At 38.8% G+C, this 14736-nt stretch overlaps 1 protein-coding gene across 1 annotated transcript in view; it reads left to right on the top strand.

Annotated features, from left to right (window-relative positions):
• The window catches only part of LOC124604397, a 276626-nt gene extending 272220 nt beyond the window's left edge, over positions 1 to 4406 (top strand). The window contains exon 8 of the mRNA XM_047136475.1: positions 1160 to 4406. Coding sequence (XP_046992431.1) covers positions 1160 to 2904 — 1745 coding nt within the window. The 3' untranslated portion in view covers positions 2905 to 4406. The remainder of the gene's footprint in view (positions 1 to 1159) is intronic.
• Positions 4407 to 14736: the final 10330 nt, after the last annotated feature.

Here is a 14736-nt window from a genome sequence, read left to right as displayed (position 1 = left end):
TAGGTTAAACATTATTTCGTCGTAGTGTAATTGCTTTCAAATTTATTTTCATACTTGTTCTATTATTTTCTTCCATTCGTTGTTGTAGTTTAGCTGCAGTGAAGGCAAATAATATAATGCCATCAGCAAAACAAAGCTGGTTAAGATACATTGGATCATACTGTTGGTATAATAACAGTTAAATACAGCTACCCTCAGTTTCAAGGAGAAAAAAATTGATCTCAGAAATGAACTTTGTTTATTCATTCAGAAATGTGCCGTAGAAATACATTCAGTGTGACAGAAAATTTCTCACATACACAAGTACACAGTTAGGTTAATACAGGTTTCTTACCCATGATCAGGTTGTAAACTGTTGTTGGATGAATTTAACATGTCTGTTGTAGCTTCACTGCACTTATTTGTTCTTGTGGCATTTGTGGTAAATACTCTCTTGCAATGCAGAAGAAAAATAGTAACCTAGCATCAGTTTCTTCTTTCAGGGTTAGTGTTTGTGTACTTCAGTATTCTGTGTCTACTACCAACCAGTTGTTAGGGCCAAACTTTCACAGGGAGCTGAGTTAGTAACCTAAGTGGTTGAGATTACACCAGTGCATCTTGTGCTGCTATACTCTTGTTCCACCATGTTGTTTGGTGGCTTATGTTAGTGGATGAATTTCTAAGTAAATGCCAAAACATAATATTTGTGATGTGTGAAAAAGGTTGCAAGGAAAAAAAGTGTATGTTATTGGGTTTCCATCTATCCCAACAAGGAAATAATGACAAATAGGAGATAGTTTAATCTTTGGAATTCTTATTTACAATGAGAAGAGAAGTACATGTTGTGATGGTTTGCAAGGGGGGGGGGGGAGATTTGAATGGGGAGCACTTCAGACATTGAGTTCTCATTATTTGAAAGAGAAAATTTGATTCTTTGTCCCTTAACTAAAAATATGGTAATTGTTAGACTTAGCTTGTATAAGTAGCTGTCATTGTTAATGACTAAAAACTATGAAGCATGCATTGTTACTATGTTCATTCACTATACTGTATCATTTTAAAGTAATTTAATATCCTAAACCTGAAATAACATTTGACATTCAGTTGATATTTGTCAAATTTTTATGTCTAAGGGTGTTGAGAGATGCAATTTCGTTTAACACTTGTTTTGTCTTTACAGTGTGCCATCGTCGATCTTGGTCTGAAGATGTTGGCAACTTGGTGTTCCCAATGCATACTGCACCAAGTGAAAAGGCCCGCTGCCATTTTGTGGTGACGCCAAAGCATGTGGGAGAGAGCATGGTGCGGCAGGACCCGCACTACAAACCATCTCGAGCCAATCCCTTTGCTGCTCTGTCCCAGTTCAGAGGAGTGAAGAAAATTCTGGGAGGCCTTAATAAAGGCAGCAGCTCTAGCTCATTCATGGCGGGACCAGGAGGAGATTTGTTTTCATCGTGCTTCGAGCTGCCATCACCATTCTATGGCCCAACACCTCCAAGTACACCAACAGCAGAAACTGATTCCATCCACGAGGCATCTATTTCAGGAATAAAAGGCGACTCAGTTGTCCAATCCTCACCAGATGACAGTGATTCAGCAACTGGTGTGCTGAAAGTTCAGAAGATAAACCAACCGCTTTCTCTGCCATCTTCACCTACAATGATGCGCAGAAGAATTTTCTTAAATATGAAAAACTTATCGACACCTCGGCTTGCATCAAGCACTTTTTCTTCAGATGAAGAAAGTAACATACCAAAGAAAAATCAAGTGACATCAAACAGCCAAAAAACTTCTGGTGAAATAAATATGAAGTGTGTTACTGTTGAAGATAGTGACATGGATTCTTCTAATTTAATGTTATCACATCCATTGTTTATAGCTAGTGAGAGTCCGAAGTCTGAATCACTTTCAGAGACTTGTACATTACAAGATTCTCAGCATACACCACTTTTTATTAATCACAGGGTATGTTCATCAAGCTTAAATCTTGCTGATGCTGGTGTCCTTTTGACAGAGGACCCTGGTGGAGGACTGGGCCTTCCAACCACATTAAGACGAAGAGGGTCCTGTGAATCAGGCTTCTTTAGTAGTGTTAGCGAAGATTTTACTATTACGGCCGGGGACTTGTTACTGCCCTCTGAATTTGGAAGTATTCACACAGTGCCCCGTAGCCATCATAACACTTCATCAGCGACACTCTCGTCTTCCTCAGCAGCATCATCTTTGTTTCTGTTGGATGATTCTGCAAACTCAACTACTACTGTGAGTTCTTTGAGATCAGGTAGTGGTGAACTTTGTGACTTTGATGAACTCAGTACTCCCGGTGGCATTGTGGCTCGTAGTACACCTCATCACCATTCTCTTATTTATTCAGCAAAGCGGTCATCATCCATCTATACTGACAGCTCAGAAGATATATCTAGTTTAGGTGGGGGTGATATTTCCTACTGGGAGGACAGGAATTGCAGTGCACGACCTCGTCACATAAGCAGAATAGTGGAATACTTTGAAAGAAAACAAAGTGGTGCAGCAACAAACACTGTGTCCAGATTGTCAAGTACTGCAGAGAGAGGCACTTCAGTGTGGGAATTACCTGATGGATCTTTCTCTGTGAAACACCAAAGAGATCTGCTTTTCCATCAAGGTACTTGTGGGAGCAGGAATTCACCAGTAGACTTTGCACGTCGTATGGAAAGCTCAAATTTGAATGATGCTATACGTTCCTCAAAAATTGCTCTTCTCCGAAAATCTTTGGAGAAGGCTGCTATTGCTCAACAACAGGCTTCTCATCATCAAGGGAGGTCTGTACCTGGTGCACATAATGATCGAACTTTGTGCACAAAACGAACTGTTAATGCAACACAGAGATTGATGATTTGTGAAGGAGCAGTTCGTTCAAAACTGCCACTGTTTGATAAAAAGTAAAGTGTGGTAATAAGTCATAAAAGTGTCCTGCCATTTATAACGTGTTGTTGATGGTGTAAGTATATTTGTAAAAGGGATAAATACAAGTACATATCCATCGCAGTTCAACAGCTGTGAATGTATCATAAACTGTATTACATTTTAATTGTTTTATTCAATAGCAGTTGCTTTATTTGATTTTTATCAGGGGATGACCTTCTAAAAAAAGGAAATAATTCAGTCATTTTCCTTTTTTCATAATACTGTTTATATAAAATATATTTCTGAAATTTCAACCGAAATTTTAGTTTTCTCTTGAATTGGTGACTGTTTTCTATGCATATAAAAATTATTTCACAATTATTCCAATAAGTTATGTCTACCTCGGAGTACAATTGTTGGTAACATACATACGTTACATTGTTATTAGCTTGGTAAATAATGTACGCTTCTCATATATTTTGAATTTTGTGAATGTACATGTATTGTGTTTATTGTTTGTGTGGCATGCATTTTTATTTCTTAGCAAAAGAAGGAAATGTTGTGTATCAGGTACACTGCTATAAAAATTGTGCTGAATACACATCAGGAGACAGGAAACTACACCTATTTTTCAACCAATGTCCTGATGAAACAATTTGTTTTACAAAATTTGTGTTGTTAACGAGCACAATTCATATTTTTCTCTAATGGACCCACATTTTCAGCAGAAACAATGAGAAATTTTTTGTATCGAAACAGAGTTTAACCAGTAAAGATCACCCAGTGCAAAAGTAAAACTAATGTTTTTTCAGTATTAATGAATTTTTTAATGTGAGTATGTGTTTTGAGTTTTTCTGATTTATGTAACCATTTCAGTTAATAAATTAGCTGAAATGTGTTAAAATTATTATTTTGTGTACTCTTTCGTGTTATTATTTATTTCTTGGGATATCAAGAATAAATGCTAGTTTTTGTTAAATTTTAACATTTCCGTAACCTGTTCGTAGGCATTTTCTTATTATTGAAATGGAATGTGAAGATCATCAGTATTACTACCAGTTGCGTTCTGGTCTACATTTCTGTATTAGGGTCATTGTTATCTAGTGATATGCTGACAGATTAGATATATAATGTATTTTTAATAAAAGAATTGCCAAAATTCAACTTTGACAGGAACTCATTTTTGTCATTAATGATATTTCGTACACCATAAGTTTGTATACTAGTTTTAAAATGAAAAAAGTCTGAAATACTAAATGTTGAAATGACCATGTGTTAGTGGCTGTTGAAAAGTGTCTCAAGAAGCGCAACTGTTGTGACACACTGTCATTTGAGGCTTTGACATTGCTCTTCAGTCTGCAAAAAATGTGAGCAGCGATCAGTGGCCTTCATTTTGTTACCTCAGAATAATTTAGTTCCAAATTTTTGCAAATATTTCACCATGTATGATGTGATATTTGGAATCTTAGATATTCCATTAATAGGTAACCGTCTAAAGTTTGACAGTTATCGTTTCTAATAAACATATTTCAAAAACTGTATCAATTAATGTATGTCATGAATTTTGCCAAAAATCCTAAAAGTGTGAGAAGTACCTATATGATAAAGAGAAGTTTTATAAGGGTTTGTGTCATAATGGTTGTGTACTGTAATTTTTACCACTGATAAGGACTCAAAATAATTAACTTAATGGAGACACCAGAATGGTTGAGAATAAAAAAATATCAAACTCAATAGAAATGAATCAGTAGTTGAGCATTGCCACTTGAGGTTTGGTTCATATATATATAGAGGGAAACATTCCACATGGGAAAAATATATCTAAAAACAAAGATGCTGTAACTTACCAAACGAAAGCGTTGCTATGTTGATAGAGACAAAAAACACACACACAAATTACAGACTTTCGCAACCTACGGTTGCTTCATCAGCAAAGAGGGAAGGATAGGGAAAGACGAAAGGATGTGGGTTTTAAGGGAGAGGGCAAGGAGTCATTCCAATCCCGGGAGCAGAAAGACTTACCTTAGGGGGAAAAAAAGGATGGGTACACACACACACACACACACACACACACACACACACACACACACACACATACAGATCATACATCCGCGGATAGATATGGGTGTGTGCGCGAGTGTATACCTGTCCTTCTTTCCCCCTAAGATAAGTCTTTCCGCTCCCGGGATTGGAATGACTCCTTACCCTCTCCCTTAAAACCCACATCCTTTCGTCTTTCCCTCTCCTTCCCTCTTTCCTGATGAAGCAACCGTGGGTTGCGAAAGCTTGAATTTTGTGTGTGTGTTTGTGTTTGTTCGTGTGTCTATCAACATACCAACGCTTTCGTTTGGTAAGTTACATCATCTTTGTTTATATGGAACTAAGTCTGATGACAGTGTCTTAATTGGTAGTATAGGGACACAGATTTTTTGAAACATAAATAAATAAATAATTTCTGGTATATAGGAATTAGGTGTAGCTCTGTAGAAAAAAAATTCTTCCTGTAGCTTAATGATGCGGAGTACCTAAAGATCTGCTTTTGGAAAATACGTAATTCATTAAATAGATAGTAAAAAATATAAAGCAACTATAGTCAACAGATTGTTTGATATGGTGAAACAATGATCAGAAAGGACTGTAAAATGCACTTTTCAGAATCCAGAATAACTGTGAGTTTCTTTTTATGTGCAAGGTATCATAAAAGAACTGGATGTAGACTTACCAATATTGGGAAGAGGATAGATTGCTATTCACCATAAAGATGACACTTTGAGTTTTAGACAGGCAAAACAAAAGGATTGTTACACATTTAGCTTTTCAACAAAGGCCTTCTTCAGAACATACACACGCACACATGACAGCCATTTCCAGCTGCTTGGAGCAGAATGCCCAGGCGAATGCATTCCGATCCAAGCTGCTGGAGATGGCGGTCGTATATGTTCGAGTTGTACTTGCTTTTTTTTTTTTGTGTGTGTGTGTGTGTGTGTGTGTGTGTGTGTGTGTGTGTGTGTGTGTGTGTGTGTGTTTTTTTTTTTTTTTTTTTTTAATGTGAAGAAGGCTTTGGCCAAAAGCTAAATTTGTTACAGTCTTTTCATTGTGGCTGTCTGCAACTTTGTGTGTCATCTTGATGGTGACTAGCAATCTATCCTTCCCCTAGTGTTGTTGATATTGCAGCCTGGAGTTTTGGATTAAACAACAAAGTTATGAGCTGTCAGTCACCCATAATCTGTGTTGGGAAAATATTTGATAGTGGCAGGAGTACAGAGAGGGGAAATAAAAGAAGGTGTTGGAAATTGGAGTACATGGGGAAAAGAATTAACAGTTTGGTCAGAGATTGGAAATCTGTAAACACAACTAATAACAGGAAGAGGAAAGATAGAGTAATAGCAGTTGCATTTCAAGGATACATTTCACCGGAAATATAAATTTAATGTGTATTAGTGTTGACCAATAAGTCTACTCCCTAAATCTCTTTCCAGCAATAAAAACATTTGGTTTACACTGTGTGCATTGTGTGTCCAGTCAGAGAAACTCTGAATATAAATCACAATACATCGGGCTCTTCTTTACTTTTATTACAGGAGCTATTTTTCAGTTCTCATATATGGAATATTTGGCAAATCACTGAAGGCAAATACATACTCAGTCATGACTACGTTGTTTCAGATGACTTACATTGTCCTAGCACTGCAGCCTGACAAGGCATCATAACAGGTTGGTTGTGGATGTACAACATTTTTATAGTTACTCCTGCGAAGGCACTGTTGCTGTTGTTGGAAAGCTTTGAGTCAACTGTTAGAATCAGTCTCGGTTCTTTCAAGGTATAAATTTAATTGACTTTGCTTACTGCAAAGATGTGTAATAATACAGATATAGAAAATGCTGATTTATACTGTCCAGTCCCTAATGTGACCACCTATCAAGAGCCTGACTAACACTTTCTGCTGTGTGGACTGCTGCAAGAGATGCAGGAAGAGTGTCAGTGACATCCAGGAAAAACAAACTACTGCATGTAGAGGTGGACAACTCCACGAGGGTAGATGGACACTTGTGTTGATCCATTGTGCCTTCCAAAATGTTTAGATAACCCATGAAAACATTCTCCCAACCATAACACATGCAGACATTTCACACTGTACATTCCAATGGCCATTTGTTCAGTGGAAGTTAAAATGCGATTCCATCTGCTGTCTACGAGTGTTCATTGCATGTTGACGTCAAACATAGGCAGTGGTCACATTAATGTGACTGGACCATGTGTAATTGCTGTTCAGTGGGAAAAAGTATTATTAAAAAAAAAAAAAAAAAAAAAAAGGGAATCCATCATCGTGTAATTGATGGATTTGGAGACTGACAAGAATATGCTATCTGCCATACTATTGGCCTATTAAACTTGCTTCAGACTTTACCTAGTATCATTAAATGCTCTATCCCAATTTTTGGCATTTGGTTGATAGTAGTATTCTTGTTTATAAAGGGATATGACTGTAGCTCCCGAAAAATAACTATTTTGGAACATTTTCAAAAGTCCATTTTTAACTTATCAAGCCCCTGCAGTTAGCTGATTGTGTCATTAATGTGATGTGGGGAGCATGGACAATCACTTCCCAAACAGACAGACAGTGGGTGTAAGGAAGGCTAGTGCACTTACAGCACAAGTCTTGCAACTTCTAGTTAGACAATATATTTTTATATGTTTTTTGTGCAACAAGCTGCAGTTTCTATCACTGTGATAAGTACATTTGTTATCTCTGATTGTAGTAATCTTTGTAATTTAAATTTTGCACTGTTTTAGTCAAATAAATGCTGTGTAAATCGGGATTAGGAATGTGAATATCAAATACACAGAATGGTTCTGGGACAGACAAGAAACATCTTCTTAACGCTAATGAGAGATTAATCAGTCTGACAATGAGAGGAACTCCACATTGAGTATTAAGCTTGTATAAATTAGAAATGGTAACTTAATCCAAAAGGAAAACAGTTCAAGTTGCAAATATGAAAAGTAAAGAAAAAGAAAATACAAGGGTATTCAATAGAAAGCCAGATTTTACTAAAAAGAATCTATTACAAGAATGAAATACAACACTCACTTATATTTCAACATAATCCCCCCCCCCCCCTCAAGTTCTACACACTTGTGCCAGAGCTGGACAAGCTTCTCAATTCTAGGTGCAAAGAATTCTTGGGGGGCATACGCATAACCAGTAATACACTGCTGCTGAACACTGAGCCACTAAGAGCGTCTTTCAGTAGGTTAAAAAATGTGAAGATCTGAAGCTGCAAGCTCTGGGGAACATGGGGGTTAGGGCAAGAAGATGAACTTCAGGTCTCCCAGAACGTGTCCATGCACTTTTATTTAGTTTCTGAAGTCAAGTAGTTTGGAACCCACCTCATAAAAGTTTCTTGAACATTAGTACATCATGAACAATATGGTGTGCTGATCAGACAATGTTTATTGTTGCTACACTGTCACTTCCCTTTTTTTTTTCCCTCCCTCATATCAGCCCATCGACTCATGCAGTGTTGTTATCGTGATAGCATAGGTGAGCATCCTGGGTGTAGCGAATCATCTACATCTACATCTACATAGATACTCTGCAAGCCACCGTACAGTGTGTGGAGGAGGGCACCATGTACCACTACTGGTCATTCTCTCCCCTCTTCAACTTGCAAATGGAGCAAGCGAAAAACGACTGTCTATATGCCCACGTATGAGCCGTAATTTCTTGTATCTCATCTTCTCAGTCCTATGTGCAATGTATGTTGATGGCAGTAGAATTTTTCAGCAGTTAGCTTCAAATGTCGGTTCTTTAAATTTTCTCAGTAGTGTTTCTTGAAAAGAATGCCGCCTTTCCTAAAGGATTCCCATTGAGCTCCTGAAGCATCTCTGTAACACTTACAAGTTTTTTGAACCTACTGGTAACAAATCTAGCAGCCTGCCTTTGAATTGCTTTGATGTCTTCCTTTGATCCGACCTGGTATGGATCCCAAACACTTGAGCAGTACTCATGAATGGGTCACGCCAGTGTCCTGTATGCAGTATCCTTTACATGTAAACCACATTTCCCTAAAATTCTCCCAATAAATGGAAGTCGACCATTTGCCTTCCCAACCCCAGTTCTCATGTGTCCATTCCATTTCATATTGCTTTGCAACGTTATGCCCAGATATTTAAATGACTTAACTGTGTCAGGCAGGACACTTTTAATATTGTATCCGAACATTTCAAGTATGCTCTTCCTACCCATTTGCTTTTAGAGCTAGCTGCTAGCCATCACACCAAATAGAAATTTTGTCTAAGTTGTCTTGTATCGTCCTACAGTCCCTGACAACTTACCGAACACCACAACATCATCAGTAAACATCTGCAGATTGCTGCCCACCCTGTTATACAAATCATTTATGTGTATGTAGAACAACAGCAGTCCTATCACACTTCCCTGGGGCACTTCTGACAGTACTCTGGTCTCTTATGAACACTCACCATCAAGGACAACATACTGGTGTAGTGGTTAATAAAAAAGAAAAAGAGAAGAGAAGAAAAGAAAAGGTTGAAAATGTGGGAAGAAATGGTGAATAAAAAGGAGGTTTTAAAATCGTAAATGACCGTGAAAATGGGAAAGAATGAAATGTAAATCGGACTTCATATCACAGAAAAGCTATCGGACTTTGTGATTTGGAAAAGCTATTGTTGGGGTGGTCTTGTGGCGTTTCTGAGCAAAAGTTAAACCAATTTCCACTACAAAAATTATTGAAAAAGAACAGAGAATAACAAAATGTAACTGACTGGGGGGGGGAATGGCATAGATAAGAGTTCACCCTTTACCATGTTAACATGTCTTCTTTCGTGCGGCGTCCAGGTCTTCAAAAATCTCCTACTTCATTTCTGCGTGAAAAGTCTGCTCCGAAATCTTGCAATCGTCCAGGAATCACTAATTTTTACTTTGCTACTTCCATCCTCCGAATTTCATAACAACTTCCACAATATGTCTACACATTAAAATCAGATCAAGACTAGCTAATAAGATTTTTACATCTGCATTAAGCTTCCGCTCTCGAGAGACAAAAGAAACAGATTGAAGAAAAAGAGTTACAATTTTAGTATTTTCTCTGCCGTCGAGCGCTCATACCGCTGCGACGGTATAATTTATGTCTGAGGGAACGAGTGTAGTGCGGCGAAATTCAAAGTCCCGCTACACTGGATTCTATTATTTAAGGAGTCTTCAAGCCATCACATATCGGTGAACTTACTCCATATGCTCATACCTTTGTTAACAGCCTTCAATGGGGTACTGTGTCAAATGCTTCCCAGAAATCTAAAAACATGGAATCGGCCTGTTGCCCTTCATCCATAGTTCGAAGTATATCATGTGAGAAAAGGGCAAGCTGAGTTTCGCATGAGAGATGCTTTCTAAAACTGTGCTTTCATGGACATAAGCTTCTCAGTCTCAAGAAAGTTTGTTGTATTCGAACTGAGAATATACCAAGGATTCTTCAACAGACTGAACTTAGGGGTATTGGTCTCTAATTTTGTGGGTCTGTCCTTTGCCCAACTTATACATAGGAGTAACCTACGCTTTTCTCCAGTCGCTTGGAACTTTGAGCTGGACATGAGATTCACTATAAATGCAAGCTAGGTAAGGGGCCAATGCCATAGAGTACTCTTTGTAAAACCGAGTTGGAATTCCATCTGGACCTGGTGCTTTATTTTCTCTCCAATCGTTCAGATGTTTCTCTATGTCAGGAATGATTATCAGTATATTGTCCGTAAGGGAGCCTGTCTGATGGTCGAATGACAGTATGTTTTTATGATTCTCTTTTGTGAACTATTTCTTGAATGTGAAACTTAAAACTTCACTTTAGTTTTTCTATCTTCAGCTGCCACTCCAGACTGGTCAACAAGGGACTTAGTGGAAGCCTTACACGCCTTAGCGACTTTACATATGTCCAGACTTTTCTTGGGTGTGTACCAGATCTTCTGCTAAGGGATGACAGTGGTCTATGCTTCACGCATAGGTCTTTTCATAGGCGCACAAAGTTCTACTAACCTTTGCATGTCGTTATTTGTGTGTTCTCTTTTGAACTGTGAGTGCAACAGCCTATGCTTCCTCAGCGTCTTCTGAATTTCATTATTAAACCACGGTGGGTCTTTTCCATCCCTTATTCACTTACTAGGCGCATAACTCTACAGACCATGATTTACAGTGTGCTTAAACTTTGCCCACAATTCCTTTACGCCCCTTGTACTGGAACTGAGTGATGTCAATTCACTGTTTAAGTGAGATGCTGACAACTACTTATCTGCTCTATAGTACAAACAGTCTCCTAGCGTTCTTGACTGATTTATTAACATTTGTACTCATAGTTGCTATGGTGACATCATGATCACTAATAACTGCTTCTATGCTGACACTGTCGATAAGATCCAGCATATTTGTAGCTACAAGGTCTAAGATATTTCCATTGCATGTGGGCTGCCGAGCTAGTTGCTCAATACAGTTTTCAGAAAACTTGTTCCAAAGTATTTCGCACAACTATCTGTCTGTACCCTCCACAATGAATCCATAGACTGCAGTCTACAGTTGGTAGATTAAAGTTGCCTCCAACTAGTATTGCATGGTCTGGGTATTTACATGCTGCGGACCATAGACTGTCTTTGAATGACTATAGAACTGTCACAGCAGAATTGTTTGACCAGTAGAAACATCCAGCAGTTAACTTGGTTTCACCCTACACCTGTTATGCATGACCAGATAACTTCACTGTCACACTCAGCTTTGATGTCAAAAGAGAGAATATTTTTGAAAACTGCAATGATACTACTCCTCCTGTGGCCTCTAATCTGTCTTTCAGGTATATATTTCACAACTTGCTAAATATCTCGGAGGTTTTCACTTCAGGTTTCAGGTACTCTCGGTCCCAAGAATGATTTGAATGTGAGAACTTTCCTGGAGGGCAGTAAATTAGCAAACTTTATCACGAATCATTTGACAGTTTATTGACAAAATTTTTACAGTCGAAGTTTTTGAACATGGTCTGATTTGCCTTGCTGCATATCGATTGGTGAGTGTTCATCAAAAGACCTCAAACTACTGTCTAACCTAAAAAATCCTCATGTGCACTCTCCAAGTACTCTGCTACCTGAGTAGCTGTTTCCTTTCTGTAGTGCACCTCTGACCTATCAAGGGGAGTCCTACAAATCCCCACACAATAATACTGAACTAGAAATCAACTGCCAAGACCATTACAGAGTCATTGAAGCTTCTAGGAATAATGGTGCAAATTGTGAGCTCTGCTTGCACCCCACAGTCTTTACCACTTCTGCCAGCCACCTAAATCAACTGAGGATTGTCTCAGAACCCCTGCAACATGAGCCACTGCTTGCAGACGACTGCACTGTGCATGCTCGAGCCGCAGGCAAGGCTGCCTCCACATCTCAGATGAGGCCATGTGCGCATTGGCTTTCTTCCCAGCCCTGAACGCTATCTGCCTAAGGAGCACCATAACACACTCAATGTTGGAGCTTCTGATAACCAGTAAACCACTCCCTCCCTGTGCCCACTCAGACTATGCAGAAGGAGCGGCCACTGGTGCACTCACAGGATGAACTGGCGAGGCCAGGTGCCCAGTCTCCACATTGGCCCTCCATCTCGAGCGATGCAAATGCATTCGCCACTGGTGCACTCACAGGATGAACTGGCGAGGCCAGGTGCCCAGTCTCCACATTGGCCCTCCATCTCGAGCGATGCAAATGCATTCGCACCCAACTCTCACCCTGCTGTGAGGGCGGATCCGTTGCGTCGGGTACACAGAGAGATGCCTCAGTAGCAGAGCCCACGGGCAACGCAGGTGACACCTGAGGTGTACTGTGTGATGCTCAGATTCTTTGTCACTGCCACACCCGGAGGCAGCAGCCTGAAGGTGATGACTGTAGCCAAAAGCGAATTCAGCTGTTAGTGAACTGAGGCCAGCTCCTCTTGCATCCACACACAGTGCACACACATATTAACCATTCTAGCAAGACTAATGGAATCCTAGATACATAACTTGCTACACTCCCAATGTGTCACTAATGGACACTGATGCATTAATGAGCTATATAGCTGGCTGTTCAGTGAGCAACTATTGTGCTACATACTGAGTGAATTTACCCTTAAAAAATGTGAGATTGAAACTCTTGAACAGAAAAACATGCATGAAATTTAATAAATATACTTCATGAAAATGTAGAAAAAGATAAACATTTTAATTTGGTGTTCTGTAGATGTATGCGTAATAACTTCAAGTTGAACAAATATATTTCAAGGAAGACGCAATACATGAAAGTCACAGATCAAGTAAACAGAGTAAGACGTGTATACACGTTAACAGTCAAATCATAACTGAGTCCAAGTCTAGCGGCCGCTGGATGGCTGGCTGGCCGCTTAGGTGATGCTGCTGCTGCATGGCTGGCAGACAGCGCCACATGTAGAGGTCGCGCGTAACTGCGCAGCGGCACTTTGAAAGATCGGCGAGTCACAACGGTATGTCGGTTGAGAGTTGCTACACACCGTTTGAACTTATCTGCCCACTCAGATACCTGTGTTTGACTCAAACAGTTTTCACCACATTGCACTACCACTGACAGTGAATTTTGATTGGTTTCAACCATTCAGCTAACAGAAATCTAATTAGACTCTGCTGTTCCACATTGGTGCAAACCTGGAAGAGTGCCGCCATTTTGTTTCACTGGCTCCTAGCATCCCGTTCATGAAGCAGGCAAGCCAGCACCATCTCATTAACAGTTCTAGGGCACCACCAAAAAATAACTAAGAAGCATAACCTTTGTTGAAATTTTGTATTTTTTTATACAATTTTTCTGGTTATTTATTGAATGGTCCTTGTATATTGGTAGAGAGGAAGGAAATATCTCTCCAAATCCCATGCCATGAGTGACAAATGTTGCCTTAATAACAGTAACTTCTGTACTGGTTTTGTCTTTCCTGACTGAGTATTTGAACTGAATTTTCATCCATCCCATTAACTATATTATTGTCATATACAATTTTATATATACCATCCATTATTAATCCCCAGTAGTTTTATTTGTAGAGATTATGATTCAGTCAGCCTCCCCTCTCACCCCCTTCTTGTTTTCATTGCTGCTGTTTCTCCTTGCCCATATTTTGTTTAAAATAATTGCTCCCTTTATATATAATGTTTTTTATCTTGCATTTCCACTATTATGATCTAATTTCTTAATTACATTCACGATCTTGGCAGAATAGCTATAGAGCTATGGCTTCTAAACTATAAGTAAGTCCTGACAATGATTTGAAAGACTGTCGCTTTTAGGTGAGGGTAGTTGCCAAGTAAGCTTTAACTGAGTGACACCCCTATGACACTTCAAATCTATGAGCATAGTGCCAGACACATGTTTTGAGTGTTATATCTGTAAGAAAATTTTTGTCTCACACTGTAGCATCGGAATGTTTCTAACATGTGTAGCACAATAGTATCCTGAAGATGGAAGCTCTACAGTAAATATGAGGTGTCTGCACTTGCAGATAGCTTATAAACTGACTTTTTGTTTGGAATTGAGCCTTTTATGATGTATCTGTTGTTGACCAAACTTGTTTTGGTTACTTGGGTGCAATGTTTTTGTAATATTATTAAATATTTTCTAATGCACTGCGAAGTGTAAAAGTGTAATGATCTTTAGGTATTGTGGAACATGCAAAAAATGATATAAACAACTAATTGGATAATTAGTCATCCTTTTAGTATTTTTTAGTTCTTTTACATGATAAATCCCAGATGATAAAGTGATTGAGTGGTTGGGAAAAGGAACGAAATTAGTTTGAAAGCCATATAGCAGACAAATATTTT

This window comes from Schistocerca americana, chromosome 1 (assembly GCF_021461395.2).
Source record: "Schistocerca americana isolate TAMUIC-IGC-003095 chromosome 1, iqSchAmer2.1, whole genome shotgun sequence".
In the NCBI taxonomy this organism is placed as follows: domain Eukaryota; kingdom Metazoa; phylum Arthropoda; class Insecta; order Orthoptera; family Acrididae; genus Schistocerca; species Schistocerca americana.
Note: the sequence above shows the minus strand (reverse complement) of the source record. Positions and strands in the feature narration are given on the sequence as shown.